Consider the following 27,553-nt stretch of genomic DNA (forward strand, 5'->3'; position numbering starts at 1 on the left):
GGAAGCACTAAATATCATTGGTTACTGAGACACAGAGGCAGTATCAGCAAAGACTGTTACTAACAGAGTGAAGAAGAGGAGCCCATTGAAAACAACAAGTCACATTGGTTGTCTGTGTACCCGCAATCTACTGTGTATACATAACTGTTGCTATCATAAACCTCTACCACAGCTTAGCATGTCAGTCCAGATTATGAAAGTTTGAGTTAACCAATGAGATCAATCAGCCTCTAGACAAAACAGATCATATTTAACTGTGCAAACAACTCTTGGGCAATAAAATCTAAATGAACAAGTTTAAACTGGGAAATGAAGGTGGTCGATTTTAACAAATTCCATTTCCCTCTGTATAAGAAACACTATCAACACTGATGACTGATCTGTTAGACAGGTAGAGCTCTATGGGTTATTTATTCATGTGTGTGTGATGTGAAAAAGACACAAAATAAAGAAACTAAACTTGATTAATATCTCATGGCCTGAATATACTGTGTGACAGTGTTTTCTAAAATTTGGGGGTCATGCAACTGTATATCCCAGGATATTTTTGCACCTATGACTGGCTGTGGTGTTACAAAGTGAGCCTGTAATTTTAAAGGCCCTTGGTATAGCATGTAGCATCATTAAAATTATTTGATGATATTAGGTTTTATTAGTTGTTTATGTCAATTCTTTTAAAAATCAGATTCTGCTATGCGTAGTCTGACTCTGCAACAGCGTCTTTTTGGATTCCACCACTAGGAGGTGCTAAAGCCAGACATTTTCTCCACTTTCATGCAGTGACTTGTGATTTTGACTGGGAGGTATATTTGTCCTAAGACTAGATAGCAAAAGACAGTGAATGGTGATAAAGCACTATAATGTTTGGAATATTCACACCCCAACCACTTCAGGATTGTGACAGAAATGCTCGGCAAAAAAAAACTTCCAATGCTTCTGTGTGTGAAAACATAGTGCCAGGTGTTGTGCTCGATTATGCCATCCTACTACAGACTAACGTCAATAAAGTCAAAGAAGAAAGTTCATGTCTATAAAGACAATTTTCATCTCATCAGTCTCTCCTGCCAAAAACCAGTCTAGAGCAAGTGAGGCCAACACCTCAAATTGCTGAAAAAGAAAAATGTGCAAATTCTTCTACCAACTCCAATAAGTGCTGGAAGCTCAAAAAAATACTATACAGCAACCCTTGGAGATTTGTAATTTAATAAACTATATGGACAGTATGCCACCTGGGCCTTTCTAATGCCATTTCAAAAAAAAAAAAAGGTTACAAGAAATAAGAAAACTCCAGTGGCGAAGAGCGGTGCTTTCGGCTGGATCAGTGGAAGTGGCTTGGCAAACGGCGTTTTTCTTTTAACTTTCAATTCTCCTAAGCATGCGTGCTTCACAGCCCCTAGGGCTATTGCCTTTCTCAATCTGTCCCTGGAGAGGCAGGAGTTATGGTCCCTGTCGATTGAGGAGAAAGGGATGTTATTCCCCTGTCACCCCCTGGTCGCGCCGCCATCCTCCCTGCCCTGATCTACGGCCTAACCCCCCCCCCCCCCACCACCCTCCCTCTTCCCCACTTTGCTTTGTCGTAAGCTGTCGACTATGTCGTTGCCATGGACTGTTGAGATGAGGATGAGGAAAAAATGTTCTGGGGGGGAGGGGGTGCTGATATTGGTTTAGAGGTGCTGTACGATGGTTGTAGTGGCGAATGCTTTAGTACTGTGTTAACGCAGTTGCAGAAAATCGGTGTTTGTGTTAGTGAGAGAAAAAAATGCAGCCATATATATTCAATCATTGATGCAACAATACATGCAGGATAAGAAGGAAGGACAATTTGTGATTTAGGCTGAAGTATTTTTATATAAGAATATTGTGTAGTGCAGCTTTATACAGTGTGTATTTAGTAAGATAGTGTGTAGGGTTCCCTCTTTGCTGCAGACGGGGGTGGATGGCGTGAGCTGGGGGTGTGGTACAATGAGACAGCTTGGCCCAGGGGAGGTGACCTGCCCCAGAGCACATGTAGGTCCTTGACTGACACTCTTGATAGGGGAGCAGTGACAGGGTTAAAGATGAAAGGCAGTTAGCTAACAGTAGTGTGTGATCAAAGGTGTGGTGATTGGTAAACTCTGTCACAGGAGTCCCTGCAGGTTTGGTTTCATTATGGGAGCTGACTGCTACAACGAAATTGTATCAGTGTATCATCTCATACAGCGTTTTAAAAGTTGTCTTTCATTTCATATCGTGGATCTTCAATTTTTGGATTTTTTTTTTCAATGCTTTGTTTATTTAGATAGTAGGAAAAATAAGCAGAAAAAAAACACACAGGCAGACACAGTGAAGGGTGTTTTGATAGGATTCGGGCCTTCATGAGCAGATTTACATGTGGCTCAAGACAGGGGCAGAAACCACTCCCACATCTCTGGATACAAACCAATAACAATCCTTCAAGAGACAAAAACCTGGCTGTAATGTGTTCAAAATTGGTCTAGACAAGTTTGCATGCATGTTCCAATATATTTCTGTGATATATGAGTTCCATCAGTGGTTTCTAAAAAGCTCCATAGAAGAAAATGTCTCATGGAACTATCAAGATTCAACAAACTGCCCCTCAAACCACCGGCACCACCAATGAATATCAGCCCACGCATCAGGACACCTGACACATGCTCAACAGAGAACTTCCAGACCTCGGAGTGCTCAGCCCCATTTCCATAGTGGTCAGGACTCAGCCCCTTTTAGGTATTGCTGCACCTTAGGCAAATCCTGAGTTTGCGAGGGTCTCTCTGGGTGAAGGAATAAATAAATAAGCAGATAAATAGATGAATAACCCAGAGGAATGGGAGCCCATGCGAGTTGGCCATCCATCATATATCCTATTACCACGCACTCAGCGGCACCTGCAGTATGTATAATGCAGTCAACCTCTGTAAGCAGATACAAATTCAACTCTTTTCCTCCTCAATTTGTTATATCTGACAACAACACAGCTTGTGCCTTGTTGTTTCTTTGAATTATGAATAGATTCCCTCCGCCAGACTTTCTCCTGTGCGTGATAGCATAGCGCTGTTATGCAGAACAGCTGCTGAAAACAAATTCGAGAAGCCTGGTAAGCTTTGTAGCGGCTGGGCGAATATGAATAAACAGTTGCGCTTAAAGCCACTTAAGAACAACCAAATGGGCTCAATATTTCATCTGTGGATTTGTTTCATTGAGTGTGATGAATATGAAATGCCAGAATGTGGTATGAGGGCAGGGAACGCAGTTGTTTAAGCGTTTCAAATGATCTAAGAATGATATTGAGATTTTTCACACAACAGTGAGAAATAGCAGACAAGTGCTTTAACTGACAATTTAAATCTTAATTCCTGTCTCTAAGTCCTTTTCCTAATTTAGCCATGATACTTGGGCACACAATGTGATTCACAAACTGTGACAACGAAGGAAATGGAATGAGACAGGATCAGAGGAAGAGAGGGCGCAGAAGAAAGAAGAAAGTAAAGCTCGCAAGTAAATACAAATTAACAAATCAGATCCAAGAGTAAGACAGACAGTGAGAGAAACCAAGTGGGGGAGAGGAAGAGGAATGTAAATACATGGCAAACCGATAGCACATTTTGACCGCTGCGTGTTTGTTTGGGTATTTACACTGTGAGGCTACAATCAAGTCCTCAAAGCTTCAGCCCACATGACAAGAGCCTATTTCAGGGCCACACATCCTCTAAACAGCCAAGCCAATAAGCCAGATCTCGATCCACACACACGCACGCACACGCACGCACACGCACGCACACGCACGCACACGCACGCACACGCACGCACGCACACACACACGCACACACGCACACACACACACACACACACACACACACACACACACACACACACACACACACAGACACAAAACCCCAAAGTCGTATCCACTTATTTGTCCAATACTTCAAAATACAAAAAGGATGCAGGGAAAATGCATCAAATTTAATTTGTACAGAGAGAGAGAGAGCAGTATAAGACGAGCATTGAGGAAGTGATTCTTTTTGGGACTTGGCTGAACTTTCCGGCCCTGTTTTGGTTACAGCAGATGTAGAATTAGTCCACATCACTTTGCATCAGTAAGACGTTGAACACAGGCGGCTGCTCAGAGGCCAAGTGCCTCTCTGTCACACCAACACAGACACGCACACCTCGCCTCCAGTGTCTGTGATTGTGCTGTGGTAAGTGTCAATGTGATGTCAATTCCCACAGCAACAACGTCTCATTATTATTCTCCCTAAAGCATGCTTGGTGTCTGATGAACACCAGTGGCCTGTTACACCAGTGTTTTCTATTAGTCAAAACTAATAGAAAACACAATTAGTTTTATACTGTAAAAAAAACTTTTACTCTAGCACTTTTACTTTAAATTGATCAGTTCAGATTAAAACAGACCTCAGACCACACACTATTTATGTCTGAATACAGTAATTCTTTGATTAAAAGAAACAGTATTGTATGATACTACTTCATGTTAGAGGAATTTGTCTTAGAAGCAAAACATATTGAAATTACATCAGTATTCAGCACTTAACACACACTGAACAAGACATACACATTCAGTTACACATTCATGAATTCAGTACACTTTAGTATAAATCATAATGCATAGTGCCACAATAACAGATGTACCATATGCACATCCAAATGAGCAAAAATCACAAAGAAAAGAAACAAAGAGAAGGGTCAAGCAACAGTCACCTAACAGCTGCTGCCTTTTTTTACTGAAATGTGTCAGGTTTTCAAGCATCTGTACACAACTATTTCTCAACTTTCCCACAAGACAGTGTTCACATATTTCTAAAGTCACTCAGAAGCACAGTGACACATCTGTTGATATTGGTGTTGTGATATGAGACCACATATAATTTGAGATTTTAGCCATTGCAGGATTGTGCTACAATAACTTTACTGCCATGCTGCATCTGCAAATCATACTGCAAACCTCTACCAATTTGGCCATTGAACACACTGAAGTGTTCTTGTGCATAAAATATCCTTAAAACGAAATATGATCACTTTTCTTTAATATGTAGTGGCATTGCGGTAATTTATTGAAAATTTGCTTTTGTTTTTGCACAGTCCCATCCAAGCACCCAGATGAAATTGCTGCAAATATGCTGTCATTCCACAGGGGAATATTTCACGTTTTTTGTATTTTTGGAGCAGGGGATCCTGTTGCATGTCAATGAACTGAGCTAAACATGCATGACAAGTGGTGGTGTATGGGGTGAGGGGGGTAAGGGGGAGTCAAGCCCACAGTCAGAGATCTGCAGAAGATGCATGCAATACACCGCCACACTACTTTATCTACAAGGCCCCTAATTGTGAGGGATGCTGAAGAACACATGTTAGGAAGAGAGGAAGGGGAACGGGTGTCAGATGTCAGCAATGTGCAGGCATATGGTTCCTACAAGTTGGGTTACATAAACTGAAAATGACACCAGAAATCAGGTTTGTTATGATGATCTTCTGAGATCTGCATGATACTGCACGATACTGTACCTTTCCTTTATTATAGTCTCTAAACAGGTGATTAATTGGTCCATCTATTGCTGCACCTGTCAGCACTTAAAATTTGAAATCCCAACACATAAAATTGTGACCCTCACCTTCAGAGACAATATGATATTTAGACAACGTTAAGGAAAAGTCATCACCATTGCACCATCATATAATGACACAAACAAGACATGAAACAGGATGGAGTCTAATCTAATTAGAAATAAAACAATACCTGCAATCCAGTCGGACACTGTTTGAAGCAAAGGTGACCCTACAGGAAAACTCTATGACCTTTTGAATTCAAAACATGAACCATAAAAGAAAGATAAGCGCTTGGCTGTCTTTGCTCGTTGGGAAGGAGGCTTTAACAAAACAAGGAGATGATGTGAAGTAACACTAGTGACCTAGCATATTATTCCTGCTTAAAAGGGCTCGCAACCTTCAACTCAGTCATTGTGTGGGGCCATCTCATCAGGAATGCAACACTCATGCACACACTCAAACACCCACACAACCCTTCCCCTTTCAATTCAAATCCCACCCCACTTCGCCCCCTATTCTTCTATTATTCCTTCATTATAAACTTGTCCTTCTCTTGTGCTCACAGCAAATATGTGCCCTATTTTGTGTATATTTTTCAACATGTACCCTCAGTGTAGCCCACTGCCTGCCTTGGACATTTGCGCCAACCAACTTGAGTAAATAGAAAGATGGAAAATGCTTAAAGGTATCAAACAAACAGCCCCCCACGCCCCCCCTAACAAGAAGGGTTGACCTTGTACATACAAGATTTCACTATCATTTAGGAGATGCTGTGGTTATTGTTAGGAAAAATGGGGCCCATCTGTTTGTTTATTGCTTGTGCTTTATGGTGAGAAGACACATTGTACCATATGTGGAACATGTAGGCCAAATAAAGGCAGCTCACTTAAAAGCTACCACTTCCCAAAAAACAAGAATCTGCTCATTTTCATTCAGGCATGATTCGCATTTTTAAAAAAATGTTATTTGATTGAAAATGAAAGAAACGGCTACAAATTTCAAAATACCACACTGCCTGCTAAAGGTTAAACGATTTTATGTTTTAGTAACAGTGTGTGACAAAGAACTGATTTAATCAAACATTATCAACTGTACACTTTCCTTTCCTAAGGTTTTTCTGAGCTTTGTAAACTCGATCAACTGCCCTGCGATATTTATTATTTCTCTCACGTACCTCTGTGTCTTCTATAGAAATACACAATTGTAAGCATGCACAGACACAAACTTCCTCCCGCTGCCACATCACCCCTAACAGCATCGCAGACATGTTTACATGCATGTTTGTTCATACGAAAACAAACATTCAGTCACCTCTGATGCAGTATAAGTCAGGTGAGCTGTGTTCATCATGATAATTAGTTAGTCTACTGAGAGCGCACGTTTGCTAGTGTGGCTCACATCGGCATGATAATACGCATACAGCAGCATTAGTTTATACTGTATGAGCACTCCGTTGCCAAGCCAGTGCCAGCACTCTGTCACAAGGAGTCGATTACATTTGCATGTTGTAGCACTGAGTCGGGAGCAGATTGGAGGAGCAGCAAATGGGCTGAATAATATCATCTGAGAATCATTGTCAATTATTTCAGCAATTGTGTTACATCAAGAACATTATATTTGCTGCTGAGTTTGATTTGTCAGGTTGCGATGGAGGTTCAGTCATGTAAATGTGACACGGGGACTGCTTAACAACTGCACGCTGAGTGAATGGAAGAGACAGTAATAGTGTCAGGGACCATGCAAATCACCTGCAAAGGAAACGCTGTAAATCACAGTGTGAGATGTGCACGGAGCGGCAACAAGCAGCAATAACACACAGCACATGTACTATTCAAATGTGAATATCATTATTGTACAAGTCATAAACCATTACCAACGCATCTGCCAGATGAGGAGACTGTGTATTATGCGATATTCAATTGTTCTATTGCATAGTCAATAAATGAAATAACAATGTGTTTAAAAAGTGAAAAAGTGTGGGGTTTACTAAACTGCTAAAATTTCTCCTTAAATGCATAGGTTTTCTCATAAATGGGGGGTCATAACTTAAACACTGTCTGCTCAGTCATATCTGTTATTTTCAGGAATATATATTTTTTACAGTTGTTATTAAAGCAGGTTTATTTTATATATTTTTCCCCCCTTTTTTCCAGTCTTCTTTTTCTCTATTTTTATCATTTTTTGCAAATAAATGAACACAATGAAAAACAGGAATTCTTTCACGCTGTAAATGCTCCATCAACAGGGACAAATATAACCAATGACACTAAGACCGGCTCTAAATAACAAAATGAAACCAGGGATCGACCTCTCCCTTTCTTTCCTTGCCTTGAAACCGGTGTCTCCAATCTTTTCCACATCCAAATGACTCTTAACTCTGCTGAGTGCAGCATGGGTCAGGCAGCTAGATTGAAACCAGGGTGTCTGGTTAGTGTTTAACAGGAGATTTCGGATGTCTGATTTCACTCAACAGACCAGTTGCTACTCTCTGTTTCAGAGTGCCCTGCAGTAATGCCTTGCAGATATGCTCGTGGGGCAACATTGGGGGAATATACATAAATACAGTGCTAAAATATGATTCAACGTCATGATAATTTGGAAGACTGTAGTCTGTCTAACATTTTGACCATCAATCAATAAAGACTAAAAATTAGAAACACCTCTCAGCATATCACAGTAAAATTTATAGCACAAACTAACTACAGTCTCCAAAACGACAATGAAGTTGAATCAACACCTCTCTAAAACAGTTTGAACATAAATGTAACATCATAATCTTAATGGAAACACAATGTACTACAGGGCTGTTGCATGAGACTGCACTAATTTTAGCTAGGCCTACTAAATAAAGTGCAAGTGATTAAATGTGCAACTGATTAAATGTACTAGATGATGCCTACCATCTTACTGCTCCATCGTACAGTAAATTACCCTGTGAATGTTTCAAACAGCAAGGCTACAGTTCCAGCCCTCTTCAAAAGGTACAAAAAATGACAGTGTAAAATGTTAATAAAAACAGAATGTGATGATTTGCAAATTATGTAAACCCATATTTGAGTGAAAAAAGAACAAAGACAACATATCAAATGTTGAAACTGAGAAATGTTATTGTTTTATGAAAAACATATGCTCAATTTGAATTTGATGCCAACACATCAAATTCAACGGGGGCATGTTTACCACTGTGTTGCATCACCTCTTCTTTTAACAACACTCTGTACACATTTGGGAACTGAGGAGATCAGTTGCTGGAGTTTTGAAAGAGAAATGTTGACTCATTCTTGCCTGATATAGGATTTCAACTGCTCAACAGTTCGGGGTCTCCTTTGTCGTATTTAACGTTTCATGATGCATCAAATGTTTTCAATGGCTGACAGGCGTGGACTGCAGACAGGCCAGTTTAGTGTCCAGACTCTTTTACTACCTAGCCATGCTGCTGTAATATGCGCAGAATGTGATTTGGCATTGTCTTGATGAAATATGCAAGGCCTCCTCTGTAAAGGCGTTGTCTGGTTGGCAGCATATGTTGCTCCAATACATGTATATACTCTTCAGCATTAATGGTGCCTTCTAAGATGTGCAAGCTACCCAAGCCATGGGCACTAATGCACCCCCATACCATCACGGATGTTGGCTTTTGAACTGTGCACTAATAAGCTGGATGGTCCCTCTTCTATTTAGCCCAGAGGACGCGGTGTCCATGATTTCCAAAAAGAATTTGAAATTTTGATTCGTCAGACCACAGGACAGTTTTCCATTTCACCTCAGACAATCTTAAATGAGCTCAGGCCCAGAGAAGTCGGTGACGTTTCTGGATCATGATTATATATGGTTTCTTCTTTGCATGGTAGAGTTTCAACCTGCATTTGTGGATGCAGCGACGAACTGTGTTCACAGACAATGGTTTTTGGAAGTGTTCCCAAGCCCATGCAGTGTCTGTTTTTAACACAGTGCCACCTGAGGACCCGAAGATCACAGCCATCCAATGTTGGCTTTTGGCCTTGTCCCTTGCACACAGAGATTTCCCGGATTCTCTGAATCTTTATGATATTATGAACCATAGATGCTGAAATTCATAAATTCTCTGCAATTTTACACTGAAGAACATTATTCTTAAATTGTTGCACTATTTGTTTATTTATTTTCAGACCTTTGTTGCCCCTGTCCCAACCTTTTTGAAACGTGTTGCTGGCATCAAATTCAAATTGAGCACTTTTTTTTTTTCAAACAATAAAATTTCAGGAATTCAGCATTTGATATGTTGTCTTTGTTGTATTTTCAATTAAATATGGGTTTACATGATTTGCACATCATCGTATTTGGTTTTTATTTACATTTTAGACAGTTTCCCAACTTTTTTGGAAATGGGGTTGTACATTAAGAAAAAAAAGGTACACAACCCACTAAATATTCCAAGCTTTCTTATATATTCAGATGCCATCTTTCATTCTAATTAAAAAACAGGCCAGAGAGTTATTCCATTAGCGAGCAATCTTGTTGATGTTCAATTACACAGAAAGCTGGTTCGAATCCTCTCATCAACTAGGAAAAACTGTCGGGAAAAGTGAATTAGAGGTGCCCCCTCCTCTCTATCAAAAGTTAATACTCCTGTGGCCCCGATTAACAAAGCCCCTACTGTAAATATATTTAAAAGTTAGCCGGAAATCTTTAAGTAGTAATTGCTTGATTCAAGTGATATGGTCCTCTATTCACTCCTATGACAGGTACTCACTCAGTGCATATGCTGGCCTTCAGACATATGCATGATTTTTTTAGTGTATGGTATTGGTCTGACAACTCACCTTTGGCACTCTCTTCCTCCTTCCCAAGGTCCAGCGTGTTCCCGCAGGTGTAGGTAGGGGTGGTCTCCTCCTCCTGGCTTGGGCTGGTCCCAAGTGGGAAACTGACAGGACGAGAGCTGGTGACAGAGCTGGATGGTCGGGAACTGGCACAGTTCTGTAAGACAACAGGAGACAACAGCGTTAGCTGCAGGAGATCACTGTAGGGTTTTACACAGGAAACACAGTCGCAGGTTATCTTCCCTGTTAACTGATAAAAACAAAGATATCAAGTTTATGCATACTTTCCTAGCTGATCACTGGTTATATAAATTAGTAACACACATCTTTTTTTTTTATTCATCGCAGAGATTCTAAGCCTAATTATGATTTTCTCTTATTCTCTTGTTTTTTTAAACACAATTCATAAAAAAAATTGACAATATTAAGGTAACATTGTGTAAAAACATAGAAGGATAACATACACTGTGTACTGAAGACATCCTGATCAGTTAGAAGGATTAATTGCAGCTTTTTAGATTTTCCGGCTGCAGGGCCTCTTGTATTACATGCTGTACTTCATTCAGGAAGGAATGCCTCACATGGCAAAGAATGGAGGCTTGCCACTCTGGCTGCTTTTGTGTAGTGTTCAGGTCCAGCTTCAGTGCACAGGACACACACACACACACACACACACACACACACACACACACACACACACACACAGACACACACACACACACACACACACAGACAAAAACGTATACACTTCTACACATAATTGTAAGTCACTCCAACCAGGGCTGCCAGCAAATGGCTTTTCATTTATAATCTTTTATCAAACAAGCCTAACAACATCCAGCTATTCCACAGCTATTTTTGTGGTACCAAACAAAGACAAAAAGACAGATTCCAACCAACTCCTAACTTCCTATATCGTGTCAAGACTTGAATGAAGATCAAAGAAACTAATCCACTTCCAATTTATATCTATATTTCAGTGGTGTCAGGGGCATGGAGTATTCACAGGGGGTTGTTTTTTATTTGGGTCCTGTAACTGACAGCTTTATTTCACAAAGCAATCTGGCTGTGCGTGTACAAGCGGGAGGTCAGGGCGGGTCAGGAGGCGCTTGGTATCAAACAGGCAGGCTACACTGGTCAAAGTGGCTGTGTGTGTGTGTGTGTGTGTATAAAACCCCACCCCCTGGGGATAAAAAAAGCTGTGTGTGACCCCCGTCCATGTAGAGGGCTACTACAAGGAAGAGGGCTAAAGAGGTTGACAGAAGTGTGGAATTAAAGAGGGGAGAGTGTGTGATTAGGTTTGGTGAAATTTATGTGAGAGGTTGTCTAGGTCAGAGGTGCATCCTGCCACTGAGCCAAAAGCAACATATACTTTAATTGTTTCTGCTATATTTAAATATAATAATACACGTAATACACGATAGATTTAATCTGATGTGATGTGCACTGTTAAGTATCAGCCTGTGTTTTCCCTTCCCTATGAAATCCGTATCTCACATGATCATCCAAGAGTTAGAATTCTGTAAGATAAATTGTAGGACGTCTTTGACCTCAGTAGGGCTTTGTATTGGTTTCTAATAATGCTAGTGATCAAGGAATTAAAGTTTCAAAAGATCTTTCTTTGTTTAAATAACTACTAAATCCTTAAATTGATGCTGAAATTGAAGTTAATTATCCCTTAGGGTTAACCCTTCAATTGTTGCAAATAACACAACATATAAACCCCACTATCTCCGACAAGTACCATTTGTCTTCAAATGACGCCACATGCAGTAACGCCACCAACGCCTCTTTATCCCTCACCTAGCGAGGCACGATACCCAATCCTATGTTTTACAACAAGGGGAAATATAGGGGCATGTGCGGTCATCTAGAGCCAAATGTCTCCTATCTAACCAAAGGACAGGTAGATACAGTATTTCAAGCAGGATTTATGGCACGAAATAGCATTAGCTAAAAACCGTCAGGCAGCAGTGATGGCTAAAAAACGCATTCTGGTGGCGGAACCCGGCAAGATTGGAAAATTGCTACCACGAGTTGGGAGAGGAAGCAGTAAAAATGACGGTAAATGTGGGGGCCTCACTGATAACATGAGCAGCCAATATATCAGACTGCACCCGATGGCAAGGGACCCCTGGGGGCCCCCTCCACCCCCCCAACATGCAGACACAAACACACACAAACACACACATACATACACACACACACACACACACACACACACACACACACACACACACACACACAATTATTTTTTTTTTATTTTTTATTTTCTCTCTTCCCATCCTCACAGTGTCCATCTCTATGTGTGTCAGAGATGGTTTCATTCCTTCTCCAAAGACCTGTGCGTATGTGTTTGTGTGTGCGTGAGATGGCAGTTGCAGGGAGTGAGGAATGATGAGATCAGATGTTTGTCAAGGAAATAGGGTCTATAATTGTCACTATGTATGTATGTGTGTATGTGTGTGTTTGTGTGGGCTAGAGATTATTATCTACTTTCAAAGTGCTTTGCATAGGCTATGATCTTCCGAAACACACACGCACGCACGCACGCACGCACGCACGCACGCACGCACGCACGCACACACGCACACACACACACACACACACACACACACACACACACACACACTCAACCGCAGCATCCTACCATTTCAGCCAAACAGCAGCGTCCAACAAGGTATAAATACTGGCCTGACACTTTAATGTCAGGGGACGGCTTGTCCTGGATTAGAAACTTGTAACCCACTGCGGAGCTTGACATTGCTGGGATGAAGGTGCTGCAATGGGCAAAGTGAGGAAGGGGGGGAGCTATTACGAAGGGTCTGCGTTTGATGTATAAGGGCATCTAACATGGACTGTCGACTAGTGAGAGGCTACCAGATGTACAATGTTTCTTTGCGGCCAGCTTTCATCGCAATTGCTGGAGTAGTGATTTTTTTTTTTCCATGAGAAGCAAAAGCTGTAAGGAAAATTGAGTCTGTTGCACCAGTGTGCTGCAGAGACACACACACACACACACACACAAAGGCACAAGGGGACACACACACGTATTCACAGAAAAATTGAGGATTACATACTGAAAAATTAAGTGCTTTTCTTCTCTCCTTGATCCTGTTGACCGTGCTCCGAACCTGAAAGAGAGAGAGAGAGAATGGCAAAGAAAGAGATAAGTGTATGTGACAAAGCGCTCAGTGAGACACACTTACAAAGAATCAAAACAAAAAATCTTTCACAGCAAACGCCTGCAAGCACCCAAAGTGTAAAATGAGGAAAGGAGAAAAGAGTGTGGAGGGGAAACAACAAAAACTGAGCATTAGTTTGCAGATAGCGACGGGCAGGGGTTGGGGATTTGTGTGTGTGTGTGTGTGTGTGTGTGTGTGTGTGTATGTGTGTGTGTGTGTGTGTGTGTGTGTGTGTGTGTGTGTGCGAGGGTGTTCCAGTATGTCCCAGTAGCTAATGGGACTTGAAAGTGACACATAGAGCTGGCAAACTAAGGAGACGACTTCAAGCTATCATCTGTCAACACAGAGCGCCGGGACCAACAAATGGAGCTATTGGAGGAGAAGGGACCGCCCTAGCAGAACAGATTACATTTTTACACTCCGGATGAAACACTGTACTGCACACCTTCATTTAACACAGACTATACCAGACAGGAGTTTTATACATTTCAGGTTTAATTTTACATATATACAATTTCAGTATATAGTTATAATCAAACTAACCCTCAACCCTAATTTGTAATTCACCTACTTATTTAATAAACTCAATAAAAACTAAAATTAAATTAAAAAAAAAAAAAATCCTCTGGAGAATTTCGATGAGATAAGCACTGAATGCTGTAATTTTTGCTTACAAAAATTTAATAATTTGGATGACCTTTAATTATATTTAACTGACTAATTTTGTGTTATTTTATTGATTAATTTTGTAATTTAACCCATCCAAGTATTTATGACTGATTAAGATTATCAACAAATATGTCATGCAAATATTGTGTGATTAATGTCACATTATGTAAGCATAATCAAGCAACTTAATGTGTCAGCTATTAAATTCTTTTATATGTAAAAAATAGAAATAAAAAATATCTTTTAAAAATCACTTTCAAAAATGATATGCTTGTAACTTTATGATAGTACAAATTTCCTGATCATTCAATAATTGGTTAATACATATAGTTTAATACATCCACAGACAGATTCTCACATAATTATTAGATATACAAACACTGGAAGAAAAATAATATTCAAAATGTAAAATTCAATCCACAATTGAATGAAACATTACAGTATTAGACTAAAATTAATGTTTGGTTGCACAGCTACAGCTATGAATGGATGTATCATTTACCTGCTAAAAAGTTATGACCCTTAATTGAGCAATAACAGGATTTGTTATTTTAATGATTTATATTAATCATTCATTCAATGTAATATTTCTGCTGATGATATTTTTACTGGAAAAAAAGGGAGATATTACTTCATCATTACCTCTTCATACCATATCAATATTATTTTTACCAAAAACAATTTTTACAGTTAACAAGAATAGTATAACAATCAATTTCACTTAAATAAAACATACACACAGAACAGCAGAAATTACTCAGTGTGTCATTAGTTCAGTCAGTTAGGCTGAAGTCTTCCATGAAAAGCCTCTGGCACTTATGAGGTCTGTGTGTGTGTGTGTGTGTGTGTGTGTGTGTGTGTGCGCATTTGATCGTGCACATTGTCAGCACTCACTGTAAATTTGTAGCGGCTGGGCACTCATCACCGCAGCCCATCCCAGCCCAGCCCACCACGTTAGTGAATATGCATTATGGCTTATGGCTTCATTAAGTCGCACTGTGTTATAAATTATGACACCACACTGAGCGCACACACACACAGTCTCAGAGACAGCATGTGTATACAGAGGGTGTTTTGCATACATACCACTGTTGAAGGGCCACATAATGAAGAGAGCCCGAGCCTTGTGACAGGGCAGATTCAACAGCAGCAGTATCATGTTTTCACAACCCACCTATTATTTCTGACAAAATCTGCAGCAGTCCTTTGACATGGTGCAGATGTTGGAGAGACATTATTTAATGGGGAAAGTAAGTCCTGGGGATTTCATTGATATCAAAAGCAGCCGGCGTGCTGAGGCAATTACATGACACAACTTAATTAATCATTTGACAATGAGGGGAAGGGCATTGTTTTAGATGATCGTTATGTGTTTAAGAGGTTTTGCGCACACTCAAGGTTTCGCCATGATGCAAAACGTGGTTCCCCTTGTAAATGGGCGCTAAGCGATTACCATATGAAAGCAGAGCGCCCAACAACACCTGCCGACATCCTTGGAGCTGATGGAAATAAAAGGTCATCAAAGCGTGGGATTACAAGGTGACCACCAAGGAAAAGCTAATTGCAATGAATAATGGAAAGCTATTGTCAGGTAATTAGCAATTAAAACGCTGCATTTTGAGCGTAATAGCAGCAGACACAGTCTGTCTTCCTTGCCATATTTGTAATTACTGAGCCTAGATACCAGCCTCATGAATGGAGCACTTTCTGACTTTGAAGCACAAACTAATGCAACACCTTTCTTTAGCATATCAAAGTAAAATGTATTCTCACTAAGATGGTTAAAGACTAATTTGTTCTACTGGGTTAACAACTACCACCAACTTTAGTTGCAAAGTTTTTTCTAAACTCCTTACAATTTGTTTCACTAAGCAGCCTCATCTTCTGATACTTTTGCATGCCTGCCACATGCTTGTCAGCTTCAGCTGTCAACAATCCTTGTCAACACACACAGCTGAAACACAAAAAATGAAACATAACGTCACAGCATAGTATAAACTATCCACCATGTCCATTTGATCCTTTCTGCCCCATCGAGTCTTTGTGCTCAAGATGACGATCAGCATTTGGTGTAAACGTTCATCCACACTGGCTTGTGGCCAACTGATGTGCGTGAACGAGTGTTGAAGTTCCCCAGCCACGGAGGCTGGTTATCTTAAATGAATACAGACAGAAGAGGAACCGAGCTCTCTCACACTGGGCTCTCCTTGTCACTCTGACTTAAACAGGGAAAATTATAGGGAAGACACCATTTTTATATTTGATCTTTCCCTTTCAGCATTTTGCTAATTTTTCTATTGTGCAAATATCTTCATGTAGGTGTCAGGGAGGGGGAAAACTGAAGCCAGCAGCACTCTGTGTCACAAGCTGGATAATAAGTAAAAAGTTAAAGATACAAAAGCCACTTAGAAAGGTGCAGAGAGTGTAGAGGGAGAAAGAGAAATGTGTAGATGTGAATAATGGCAACATTACTTTTTTTTTTTTTTTTTTTTAAACAAGCATTAACAAAGAAGCGTGGTCCTTTTGAACGAACTGTGAGAAGCCCAGGGTCAAGGACAACTTGAGTGTAAGAAAAAAAAAATCCCAAGCACTAAAAAAGCAACTTAAGCAAGAAAGCCATGTTGATTTATTTTACAGTGTGAAGGGTCAGCCCTCCCTGGCTCTACATTGTTGGTGCGTTGCCTTTGACTCAGGGACAGCTCTTGATGCTCTAGAGAAGACATGGATGAAGAAATGGAAAAGACAGGGAAAATAAAAAAGGACATGAAATGTTACATGAGAGATGTCTTCTTGGATGGTCAGACAGAGGTGATGATGACAGAAAGTTAAAATAAAGTCTGATGAAAGTCTGATGAAAAAACAGATAAGAAATAAAAAGGGGGAGGAGGGTGGACTAGGGTAATTTTGCCCATTATTTTTGAAGTAATAGAGCTATATGTTAACCATCTCTTAAAAAAGGCTGCTTGTATATGGTGACGCTGACCTTGAACATTCAATCAAAGCAGTAAGAGGCAAATAAAAAAAATGAGGTATGTTTGTATTCAGCAGAAGACTCATTAACCATGCTCCATTCTATTAACAAAGGAGACACTGTGTTAGAATAACTTTGGCATTCTGTTTTTCTTTTTTTCTTCTTTTTTGTTTTTTAATTCTCTTTTATTTTGTTAATATGTCATTCTTTCTCTATTTACCATATTACATGTAGCTCCAGAAAAGTAAAAACATGCATGGTTTGCTTAGATTTGCTTGACAGAGCATGTAATACCACTGCAGAAGTGTGTTTTCAGGGATTATTGTTAAATCAGGGGTTTGGATCTTGCATAGTTAACTGTGCTACAAGGCAAATCCTTTAATAATTTCTCTTTAAAGTCTGGAATGGGAGGTGTCGAAAAATGAGAAATAGACCCCAAGTTCAGAAAGAAGTGCTGTATTTTAAGAAGAAGGCTCAGATACATTATCACCTATGCACATCTAAAGTTAACCCTATTTACATACACTAAGAGCCATATTTGACCAAGAGTGATCTTCATGACTCGAGTCTCATCCATTAAAATGTATTTCTCTGTCTCTCGCCACTCACCAACCCTCCACCCCCACACAGCCACAGCGTATATAAATGGTAATAATGCAGCATCTAAATACTGTATCTCCTCACTCCTTCATTGCATATTGTTGGTTGCATATTGTTTTTCTTATTTTTGTCCTACTACGGTAACTGCTTTGGGCCCTGCGAAGCCCTGGCCAAGCAGCTTTGTCAGGATGCTAAATGGAGGGCCGTGAGTTTAAAAACTTAAAGAGGCAGTGAAATATTAGCCATTGTGGGTGAGGAATGAGTGGCTGAGAACCGCGGCGTGTCAGTGTTTAATGGTCGGACTCGGATGCATATAAGTTAGTCCAAGCATGAAGGGCAGTGGGATGCTTGCGTGGAAACGATGTCCCCTCCTCTCCTTCCCATCCCTCCTCCCATCCACAGACACACGTTCACACACATACACATCCGTACTCACACACCCCACCCACACAGCTTTTAAGCAGGGAGCCCATCAGAAACTTGTCATTTCTCTCATTCACTCCGACAGCCTTGAGACACAATGCAGACTTACCTCTGTGTTGTACACCCCATATATCAGGAAGATGAACAGGCCCTGCAAACACAGACAAAGAAAGAGAGAGAGGGAGAGAAAGAGAGAGAGAGAGAAACAAGAAGGAGGACAAAGTTGTTACAGTTGTTTTCTCTCTTATCCTTTCATAAAGAGGAAAAAAAAGATCAAAAGTATGAGATAGTTTGATTCGTTTTCTATCCTGGCTATGCAGAGCAGAAGTGAGACTGTAGTGAAATGTAATGAGAGAAGAGGCAGGACTTGAAAGAGTACAACTTCTCCAAACTGGGCCACATCCGTGAGGCTCAGCTTGCATTTGTTTCGTCTACAATACTCACGCTCCTCATCCCAGCCCCCACTGAGCCATCAAAGGCTCAAACCCAAGGTCCCACACAGCTTTATCAAAAATAAAAAATCTCAAGTGCCTGTATTCAGTCCATATTGTTAGACACGGAAACACACTTATATGATTGAGTACCAACAAACATGTATACACAGACACACAAAGTCCACACATTCACAAGCATATGCAACAAACATAAACTGCCGCAAATGATGAGGTAACTCAAACACATATTAAAAGACACACATATACATGCACACGCATTACAAGAGCAACTCAGGCCAGACTAGACTATCAAGGAAAATCATTGGAGGAAATCATAGAAAGAGAGAGACATAGGGAGCATAATGAAAAAATGACACATAAAAGAAGATATTTCATGTTCACAAAACTCCACGGCTAGTACCCAGGGCCCAAGAATACCATGCCCTTGGATACATAAAGGCTGCATTTTTGGTCACAAAAAAACAGTTATTTGTCATTTCAGTCCACTGTGGCAGCCATTGAATGTACAAGCTGTGCATCCGCCTTCAGGCCATAATGTAATCCTGCTGCCTCAATGGAACTGAGCTGTGCCACAAAAGATGTATCTAAAAGGAGAATGAAAAGGCAGGTGAAATCTTATAAATTTCACATCTGATAGATAAAGTAGATTCTTTGATAAGCCAGACATACACAGATGTTGGTCTTGCTAACACACACACACACACACAACAAAAAAAAAAAAAAAAAAACTTTTAAAAGTACATCTCTCCCTTTTCACCAAATAGTGTGTCTGTGTTGCTTTATCTTTAAATGAGGGTAAGGCCACATCGACCTGGTCAATGCATCAATCAAGTTGAGTTTGGAGCATCCAATTTTTGCCAGTGGGAGATCTCGATGCATCACCATTGACAACATGATTTGGGGGCCCATTCAAAGTGACAGGCCGACGATGGCCAACGATGACGACCTCTAGCCCAAGCTACTGCCCATTCACCTCCTACTGGCTGCTCTCCTGTCCTCCAGGGACTGAATTGCCGTGTCTGTTGGGCTGTCAGGTGACAACTTAGGACATCCATCCTCTTTAAACTGACGATTCCGCTGGTCTCCGGCATGCTGAAGACAACAGGCATAACAAGGGATCTCAAGTTGAGATCTGCAATTTGATCTCTACATTTCTTACTTTCAGTTGCATGTTATGTTGGCTGCAACCTAATACAGTGCAGCTGCTCCTTACCACAATATGACAGTGAGGGGATTGATGGTTTAGTTTACCAATACCAATGATTGCATGAGTGCTACTACAGCCAAAATTTCTGGCTTTCAAACTTCATTTTCTGGTTCATACTTCAACTGCCCACTTTCACTCAGCAAATACTCACAGTTCCAACTGTTTTGTGATACACAATTGTACAATCACCATGTAACAAAGTGTTTCAGCTGAAAAGGCTGCAAAGCGTTTTCTCAATCTAAATCAAAGCTGTGTTGTTATTCAAGCATATGAGCAAGATGACATATCAGCTGGAAATCTCCAATTTCCAACTGTGAGCTTACATCTACTTAAATACAGTGTTATTGTCTGTTACAAGTGACTGCAGCACAAATTAATACAAATTAATAGAAGCCATGCATTATGTGATGCCCCTTTTACTAATCAACTTTGCTTGGATATACTTAACAGACCTTTTAACTCTAAATGTTTCAGGTTTTATGATTTCAGTTAGCCCTATAGTCCTAACTGCTGTCAAGGAAGCTGCTCCATTGTCATTTCCATTTGTGATATACAGTAGGTATTCCATTAAAAAGTTTAAAGTCACAGAAAACTACTTGAAGTACACATCACCAACAAAAAATGGGTTGTGATTACAATCACAGCCTATGATTTTTATGTTAAAAGCACAAGCTAAATATTCTATATATTGTGGATCATGTATGAAAACAGTGTGATCATTTACTCTTTTCACACAGACACATAAACACACATGTGCATAAGCACACCAATACAATACAACAGACAGTGGGTGGTTAATTTGCAATACATACCCTATTGTATTGCATTAGAATTGCAATTTCCAACTTATTGTTGCAATTTGATTATCATGTTTTTGATCATTCCTCTTATTTGCAATTAATCTTTTGTTGTGTAGTGAACAAAGTGGGGAGAACATACTGTGCACATTAGGAAAAATGATCTATTAAAATATAATTGAGTTAAAAATAAGTGGCTGCACAACAATAATGATGGATTGTTTAAAATGTTAATTCATTAATATTCCCACTAAAAACAAACAGAGACGAAAAAGGGGGCGCATTATTTAAATGCATGTGTGCTTTTCTAAACCCAGTCCTGTTTCTTTTGAACTCGGCGGCAAATGCTACAAATTTATTCAAAGAATGAACACAGTTGCTTTCAAAGTATTGCTATACTGTACATCAAACAGGGGAGCATAAATTAATTAGCATCCAGCTAATTAGGGAACAATTGTATGTTTAAAAAGTTAAAGCCAACAAACACTGTTTGACCAAAAACATTATTACCCCAGAGAGATGTACTATGTTGCAATGCAAGACAGAAAATAACATTTGTTTAAATGAACAAGGGTGTTCCTCTCTTGTCAGAAAGCTTTGTCTCAGAAAGCGGAGAGAACAAATCAAAGCCAGAGATTGATTCACTTACATGAACGGCAAGTCTGTCTCAGTCTGTGATGTTATCAATGTCTTTTTGTCAGTAGAATTAGTCTTAGTCTTACTAGTATTAGCAGTATTAGTGTCTCCAGCTTTTTTTCTCCATTTCAAATGATTACAACCTCTAACTGAAGAACGCCTGTAAATTCACTCTCCTCCTTTACATTTCAGCAGAAAACATCCAGTTTATGACATTGTCCTTGGGAAACAAATTTCCAATACATAGATATGAAAACTATGATTAAGGGGGTAGGGCAGTGTCTTTGCAAGGAGAAAGAGATCAGCAGGGCAGCTTTCTCTTTCTTGTTCGATTTTTTTTTTGCTGCTGTCAACACAGATCTCTTTTTTGTTTGAGTGGGTATAAAAAGTTAACATGGCATATAATGACTTTTGTGTTATACCTGTTTCTGTTTGTTTAAGAAATAAATGGTTCCTGGTAGTAACATAACAAACTATGATGAAAAAGTAAGGATTTTGCAGTCTATATTGGCAGTCATTCCCATGACTAACACGGTGTAATAATTTCATCAGCTCCACTGATTAAAAGAAATGTTACAGTACTGTAGGGCCTGTATCCACCTATGATCACACTCAATAAGATGTCTTCAGTGTCATTCCAGTAGTGAAGGTTAGGAATTGAAGACTATTTTTTTCAAAGACTGAGCCCTTTGATGCTCCAATAAGACATGCTAATAAAGCAACTTTACACAAGGGCTCTGGTTTAGGGGACCCCTCAACCTTTGGGTCAATACACCTGTGTCAGGTTAATCCTTTGACAGAGGAGGCCTGTTTAATAATATAGCCACTGTGCTTTTGTCTGCATTACATTTATTTCCACATACGTTTCTCTTTACATTATGTTCAACATGGTGACCGACCTGACCACTGACATGCCTTTGGTCTTTTATGATCAACCATCTCTATGGTTGAAGTGTCCTGTCCATATCTGCACAGCTGGGAGAGTCTGTCTGACTAAAGTCTTGTGTATGTAAATTTTGTCTTGATGTGATTTGGTTTTAAGTACAATACTGTTTCTGCTGTACATATGATTTTAAGTAAATGGGCAAATACATTCAAAAACAGACATGGTCTACATCATCTCTTAGGGGAAAAAGGATTCACCCTTTACAAACACATAATGTCAGTCATTTAGGCAATTCAGGACACACTTTGCATAAATTCAGTTGATCTAGGGCACTAAAACTATAAAAAATATATGATTGAGAAGAATGTCCTGCAATGGTGTGGCACAAAGTAGAAAGCGGGCTGCTTGAGAAAGTTTCAGTCCATCTCAGCATTCCATATTTAAATAAAAAAAACATACAGAATCCTTTCATACACACATGATAGCTGTGCTTGTGTTTTTTTCTGTGGAGTAATTGTAAACCACATGTTTCACAGTTTCTGGGAGGACTTCAGGCACTGCCATTGCTCAATGTCAAAAATGTTTTATACTTGTCTAATCCTACATCAAAAATCCAAATAGATATACTTTTCACAAATGGCATCTTTCAATTGGACCGACAGCTTTCTCTTAAGTAGCTGAAAACCGCAACCTCCACATCCTTCAGAGAATTCCAGGCTTCAGTGTCACCTAATGCCAAAAATGAGAGCTATTTGAACAAGTTGGACCCGACGTCAAATACCCCAGCCTAAATGCAAACACACAGAGACACTTTTCACAAATAGAGCTATCTGCATCAGCACTTGGCAAAAAAGGGGAGGAAAAATTCTGCACTTGCACCTGGCAATCATTACGGAAATGAGAGACAGAAGAGGTTAAAACACTGTGATGGAGGAAAAAGAAAAGAAATTCACACTTCTGCGCTGGGACTTGCTAATGTCTCTGACCCCTCCATGCATAAACAGTTTAATTAACATGTATACATAACTTTCACTTTAACTGCTCATGGCATGTCAAATCAAAGTGTCTGTCAGTGCTGTGAAACAGGGAGTTGATACTTTGCAGGTCCTCAGTTCAAATCCAGCTCTGTGTAACTGCTCCAGCTGGCCAGAGAAGCTGGCAAGAAGACATGAAGGCAGACAGACGGGCAGGTAGACGGGCAGCCGGCCACTCTGTAAGTTTGATGAGGTAAACACCTCCCAATAAAAATTTTGTAACACACATATGAGTTTTGCTCAGGTCAAGCAGGAGCGGAAAAAAGTGTCTTCTCAGTGTAAAAATAAAATACAAACCAAACCTACAAAAAGTAACATAACTTTTTATTCAGTCTAACAGGGTTAGATGGAATCAGTGTCATTGAACTTGTGACCAAATGAACATTCAAGAAAAAAATGTTACAGGTTTTCTCCTACAACTGAAGCAAACAGTGAGCCACCTTACCGTACCATTGTACTATCAGTGGTATTTGAAAACCACTCATTCTCGATTAAAAGTTAGTTTGTGTACTCTGCCAACAAGGAATGCTGTAAAGGGGGGATTTCTATTGTCAAGCTGCAACTTCATTTTCTAATTAGAATCCCAATTGTGCCTTCAAAAGTTAACTTAGCTGGCAAAACTGCAAGCAAATACACACAATCCTGACAACTGAAACTGTCTGCATTTGTGTTTTTTAAGCATTTCAGAGCCTTTCAAACAATGGACAGGCCATTATGTCCATTCAGTATCATTAAACTCTTTATTTAACTCTCTTCACGATGACGCATTACAGTATAGAGTCTGTGTGTCATGGAGGGGTTGGGGTGAAAGTATTCTTCCTGTTTCCATCCTATTGTACATGATTTGGGAAAGTGGATCAGTCATTCTTTGAGAAGGGCTATTAGGACTCACCCCGTTTCTTTCCCACACACACATCCAGTCATTTGGGCTGTCACATTGAGGAGGGGACCCCCAAGCCAGCCTGCCTCTACAGGGTGTATTGCGAGAGATTACAGGCACACACATACACACACACACACACACACATACAAACAGGCACAAACTGAGGCCGGCAGCAGTACCAGTACTGGTGTGTTATGGCTCAGGAGAGGAGGGAGAGTTATTAGCTTAGCCCTGAACCACCTACTTAATATAGGGGCCGGCGGTGATCGCTAACAGAGCCTGGCAGAGGTGACAGCTTTTGGCCCTGCTTGAGGAAATCCAATTGAAAAGCAGCCAAGAGGAACAACAAGCCCGAAACAGATGTTGCTCGCTACCACCGGCGCAACTTGAGTACACAACCCAGCGGCAACAAACTGCAATGTCAAATCTCACACACAAACATACACACAGCAGATACAGAGAGGAGCACACACATATGCTCTGGAGACACATGAAACTGTACAATAAATGCATGTACAAGGGGGAAAAAACTGCAACAAAAATGTCCATAAATACATTTTTATTTTGTTTTTGTATCGCAATTAGCATTTTTATAATAATACTAAGATACCCTAATAAGATAATATAATGAGCTCTAAAACCCCTCCTATATAGAGAGGTGTGGTCAGCTTGACCAAGGTTGCATGGCACTGACACAGTTAAGAATAGCATAGTATCATTATAAACAAATTACATTAAAAAAAACAACAACATTCTGGTTAAACTTCTGGACTCCTAAACCCACAAACACAAACACTGGGCATTTCCTCACAGTTTAAATATGATTTAAGATGCGTAAACTCTATCAGTCCAAGGTCACTGTGAATTTTTTTTTTTTTTTTTCATGCTGGAGCACAAAATACTCCAGCAGCTAAACCCAAAATGGAATTAAGAAGAAAAGCAAAACAGAGAAAAAATAGGAAAGAGTTTGTTAAGTCTGTTAAAAACATCTATATTGAGTGAAGGGCAAAACAAAACCTTTTCTCCAGAGAACAGACCCACCCAACCATCCATCCATCTATCCCTTCTCTTTTCTTTTATAACATCTTTGACAGGGTATCTCAATGAAAACACAACACGCAGACCCTCAAATCATTACAGCCCCTTGCTCTAATATTAATTGAGTTTGGCAAGGCTGACCATGCCTCAGTCATAATAACATTCATTTATTTTTTTGTATTACCGCTACTGCAAAAGAGCAAGGAAGAGAGGGGGAGAGGGAGATAGAGAGAGAGAGGGGGGGGGGAAATGGGCTAAAATCAATTGTGACATATCTTTATTGCCAGTCGATGACAAATGACGGCACATTTGCCATTGCTCTGGCATTGTGTCAGTGTGTGTCATATCGATTTTACATCAGATGGACAAACGTTATTGATGAAGTGCCTAAGTAACAGATGAGCACTCTATTTTACTTGTTTCAACGTTTAAATAAACCAGAATGACGGTGGGTGAGGGGGTGGACTTGTGTGGCTGATCTGTTCATTCAATAATACGTGATTTATTTTTTAAACTTTTTCTTTAATATTAACTAGATTTTAAGGTATTTGCACAGACTGGGTCTGCTGCAAGACCGATAGGGCTGGGCAACTACACCCTGAACCTGATCACACTGCACACATGTGGTAATGTAATGGAGGGGTGGTAAAGAGAGCACAAGAAAGAGAGTGAACTGTAAACAAACTAGCTTTTAAACAAGACAATTTAGGGTTGCGTGTCTTAGGCGCCAAGCAAAACAGAGCAATGGAAAACTGATACAAACTTTTAACACATGGGTCAAAGCAGGAGTCTTTGAACTGGTGAGGGAAAGCACACTGCCAGTGCAGAGAGCTGTTTAATTAAAAATACTTAGGTATCCAACGGGCCTTTCTGGGGCGCCCCCTTGTCAAACTGTATGTGATCCTGCTGTCAATCTTGCAGGGTGTTTTCTAATTGCATAGTTTTCCACTGACAGAGAGGAAAAAATGTTGGAAGAGAGCTAGTCCTGAGAAACAGCAGCTGGGGACTGGGTTTGGTTTATAGGACACACTTGCATATACATACATTCTCTTACACTGTACATAAAGTGCTTGGGTTACTGACACTCCCACAAGCACTGTACATACACAGAAATATGGTTACCAAATCAGTGTATAGAAGAGTCTCTGCCAGAAAAGTCTTTACGCCCAGTGCTGGACCTACACTTGGGAGTGGGAGAGGGGCATAAAACATTTATGAAGTTTTGACCAATGTGGCGGGCCACCAGGACTTCTCAGGGGTGCCAAATGGCCAATCCAACTGTAGCTGTTCTTGTTCTTGTTTCGGAAAAAGCTTAGGTCCGGTAGGGGGTCAATTTTGGCCCAGTGGGCCGCGGGGCCTGGATTACACTGGCAGAAACTCAGTGTACACTTAGGTAGGTAAACAGCACACTACAACTTTCTTATAAATGCATATAAATCCATCCAGAAACACTTCCAGTGCAATATACACTTACACTACACACTTACAGCACACCGAACCATGTTGAGACAGAATTCATTTTAAATCATGAATGCACTCAATTTATGGATGAATCCAGGTAAAATGATTTTATCCCCTAGCAGGCAACTGGTGTGAAGTACAAAATCTGATCCCAAATATGGGCTGTGACAGAAATACACACTCACAAAAGCATCCACTCAAATCCTGTATGCACACTCCTCTCCACTTAAACTTACATACAGATACACCTACAAATACAGCATATGCTTGTGCAGAGATACAGCCAACACATATTATATGTGCTACGCTATACTTTTTCAGAAATACACACACTAGCATGCATATACATGCATGCATATACGCATATATATGCTAGTGTGCAAATACAACAACTGCACACATTCATGGACTCACATGCATCCATCACAATATAACACACACGGTTCAGCGTAAAGACAGTGGAATTTCCCTCCACTAAACAAGTGGCACGAATGATACATAACCTGTGAAATCTTCCACTGGTAAACACACATTTTGTACCATTTAAAATCTTAAATGTGCCATTTAAGCACATACCAGACATACTTGCATAATATGCATGCACAAATTAGCTATTTGCATTTTCAATGAATAATCAGTTTGCACAAAATACATAATTCCTGACAACTCTCATCATTTATTTTGCACCGCAGCACAACGTGTGTGCACCTAGCAATCCAACACAGCATCAAAACTGTATTAGAAAGATGAGATTGAGGCAGCAAAGAAATAAATCTTGTGATGTGAGTTTATTAATTTAGTCATTTGCAGGGATTTCTAGACTGACAGACAGCTGGTAGCCTGCCACTAACAGTCTGGCAGGAGACTGTAGACACACACATGCTACCCCCTTGACATGTTCTTTCCAACTGGGTTTTTTCACCTGGCAGTGAGGTGGTTTACTA

At 40.1% G+C, this 27,553-nt stretch overlaps 1 protein-coding gene across 6 annotated transcripts in view; it reads right to left on the reverse strand.

The window, feature by feature from the left end:
* Positions 1 to 27,553, reverse strand: part of LOC139625887 (adhesion G protein-coupled receptor D2) — a 108,404-nt gene that overhangs the window by 48,023 nt on the left and 32,828 nt on the right. For all 6 annotated transcript variants that reach the window (XR_011692030.1, XM_071485945.1, XM_071485946.1 and 3 more), the window contains 3 exons: positions 18,322 to 18,363; positions 13,445 to 13,498; positions 10,368 to 10,521 (listed from right to left, as the gene is read on the reverse strand). Coding sequence is in view for 5 of the 6 variants with exons in the window: in XM_071485945.1 (XP_071342046.1) it covers positions 10,368 to 10,521; positions 13,445 to 13,498; positions 18,322 to 18,363 (250 nt within the window). In the remaining variant the exon portion in view is untranslated. The remainder of the gene's footprint in view (positions 1 to 10,367; positions 10,522 to 13,444; positions 13,499 to 18,321; positions 18,364 to 27,553) is intronic.

The sequence above is a fragment of the Trachinotus anak genome, unplaced genomic scaffold, assembly GCF_046630095.1.
Source record: "Trachinotus anak isolate AG129_WGS33_773 ecotype Australia unplaced genomic scaffold, CSIRO_AGI_Tana_v1 ptg000010l, whole genome shotgun sequence".
NCBI classification, from domain to species: Eukaryota; Metazoa; Chordata; class Actinopteri; order Carangiformes; family Carangidae; genus Trachinotus; species Trachinotus anak.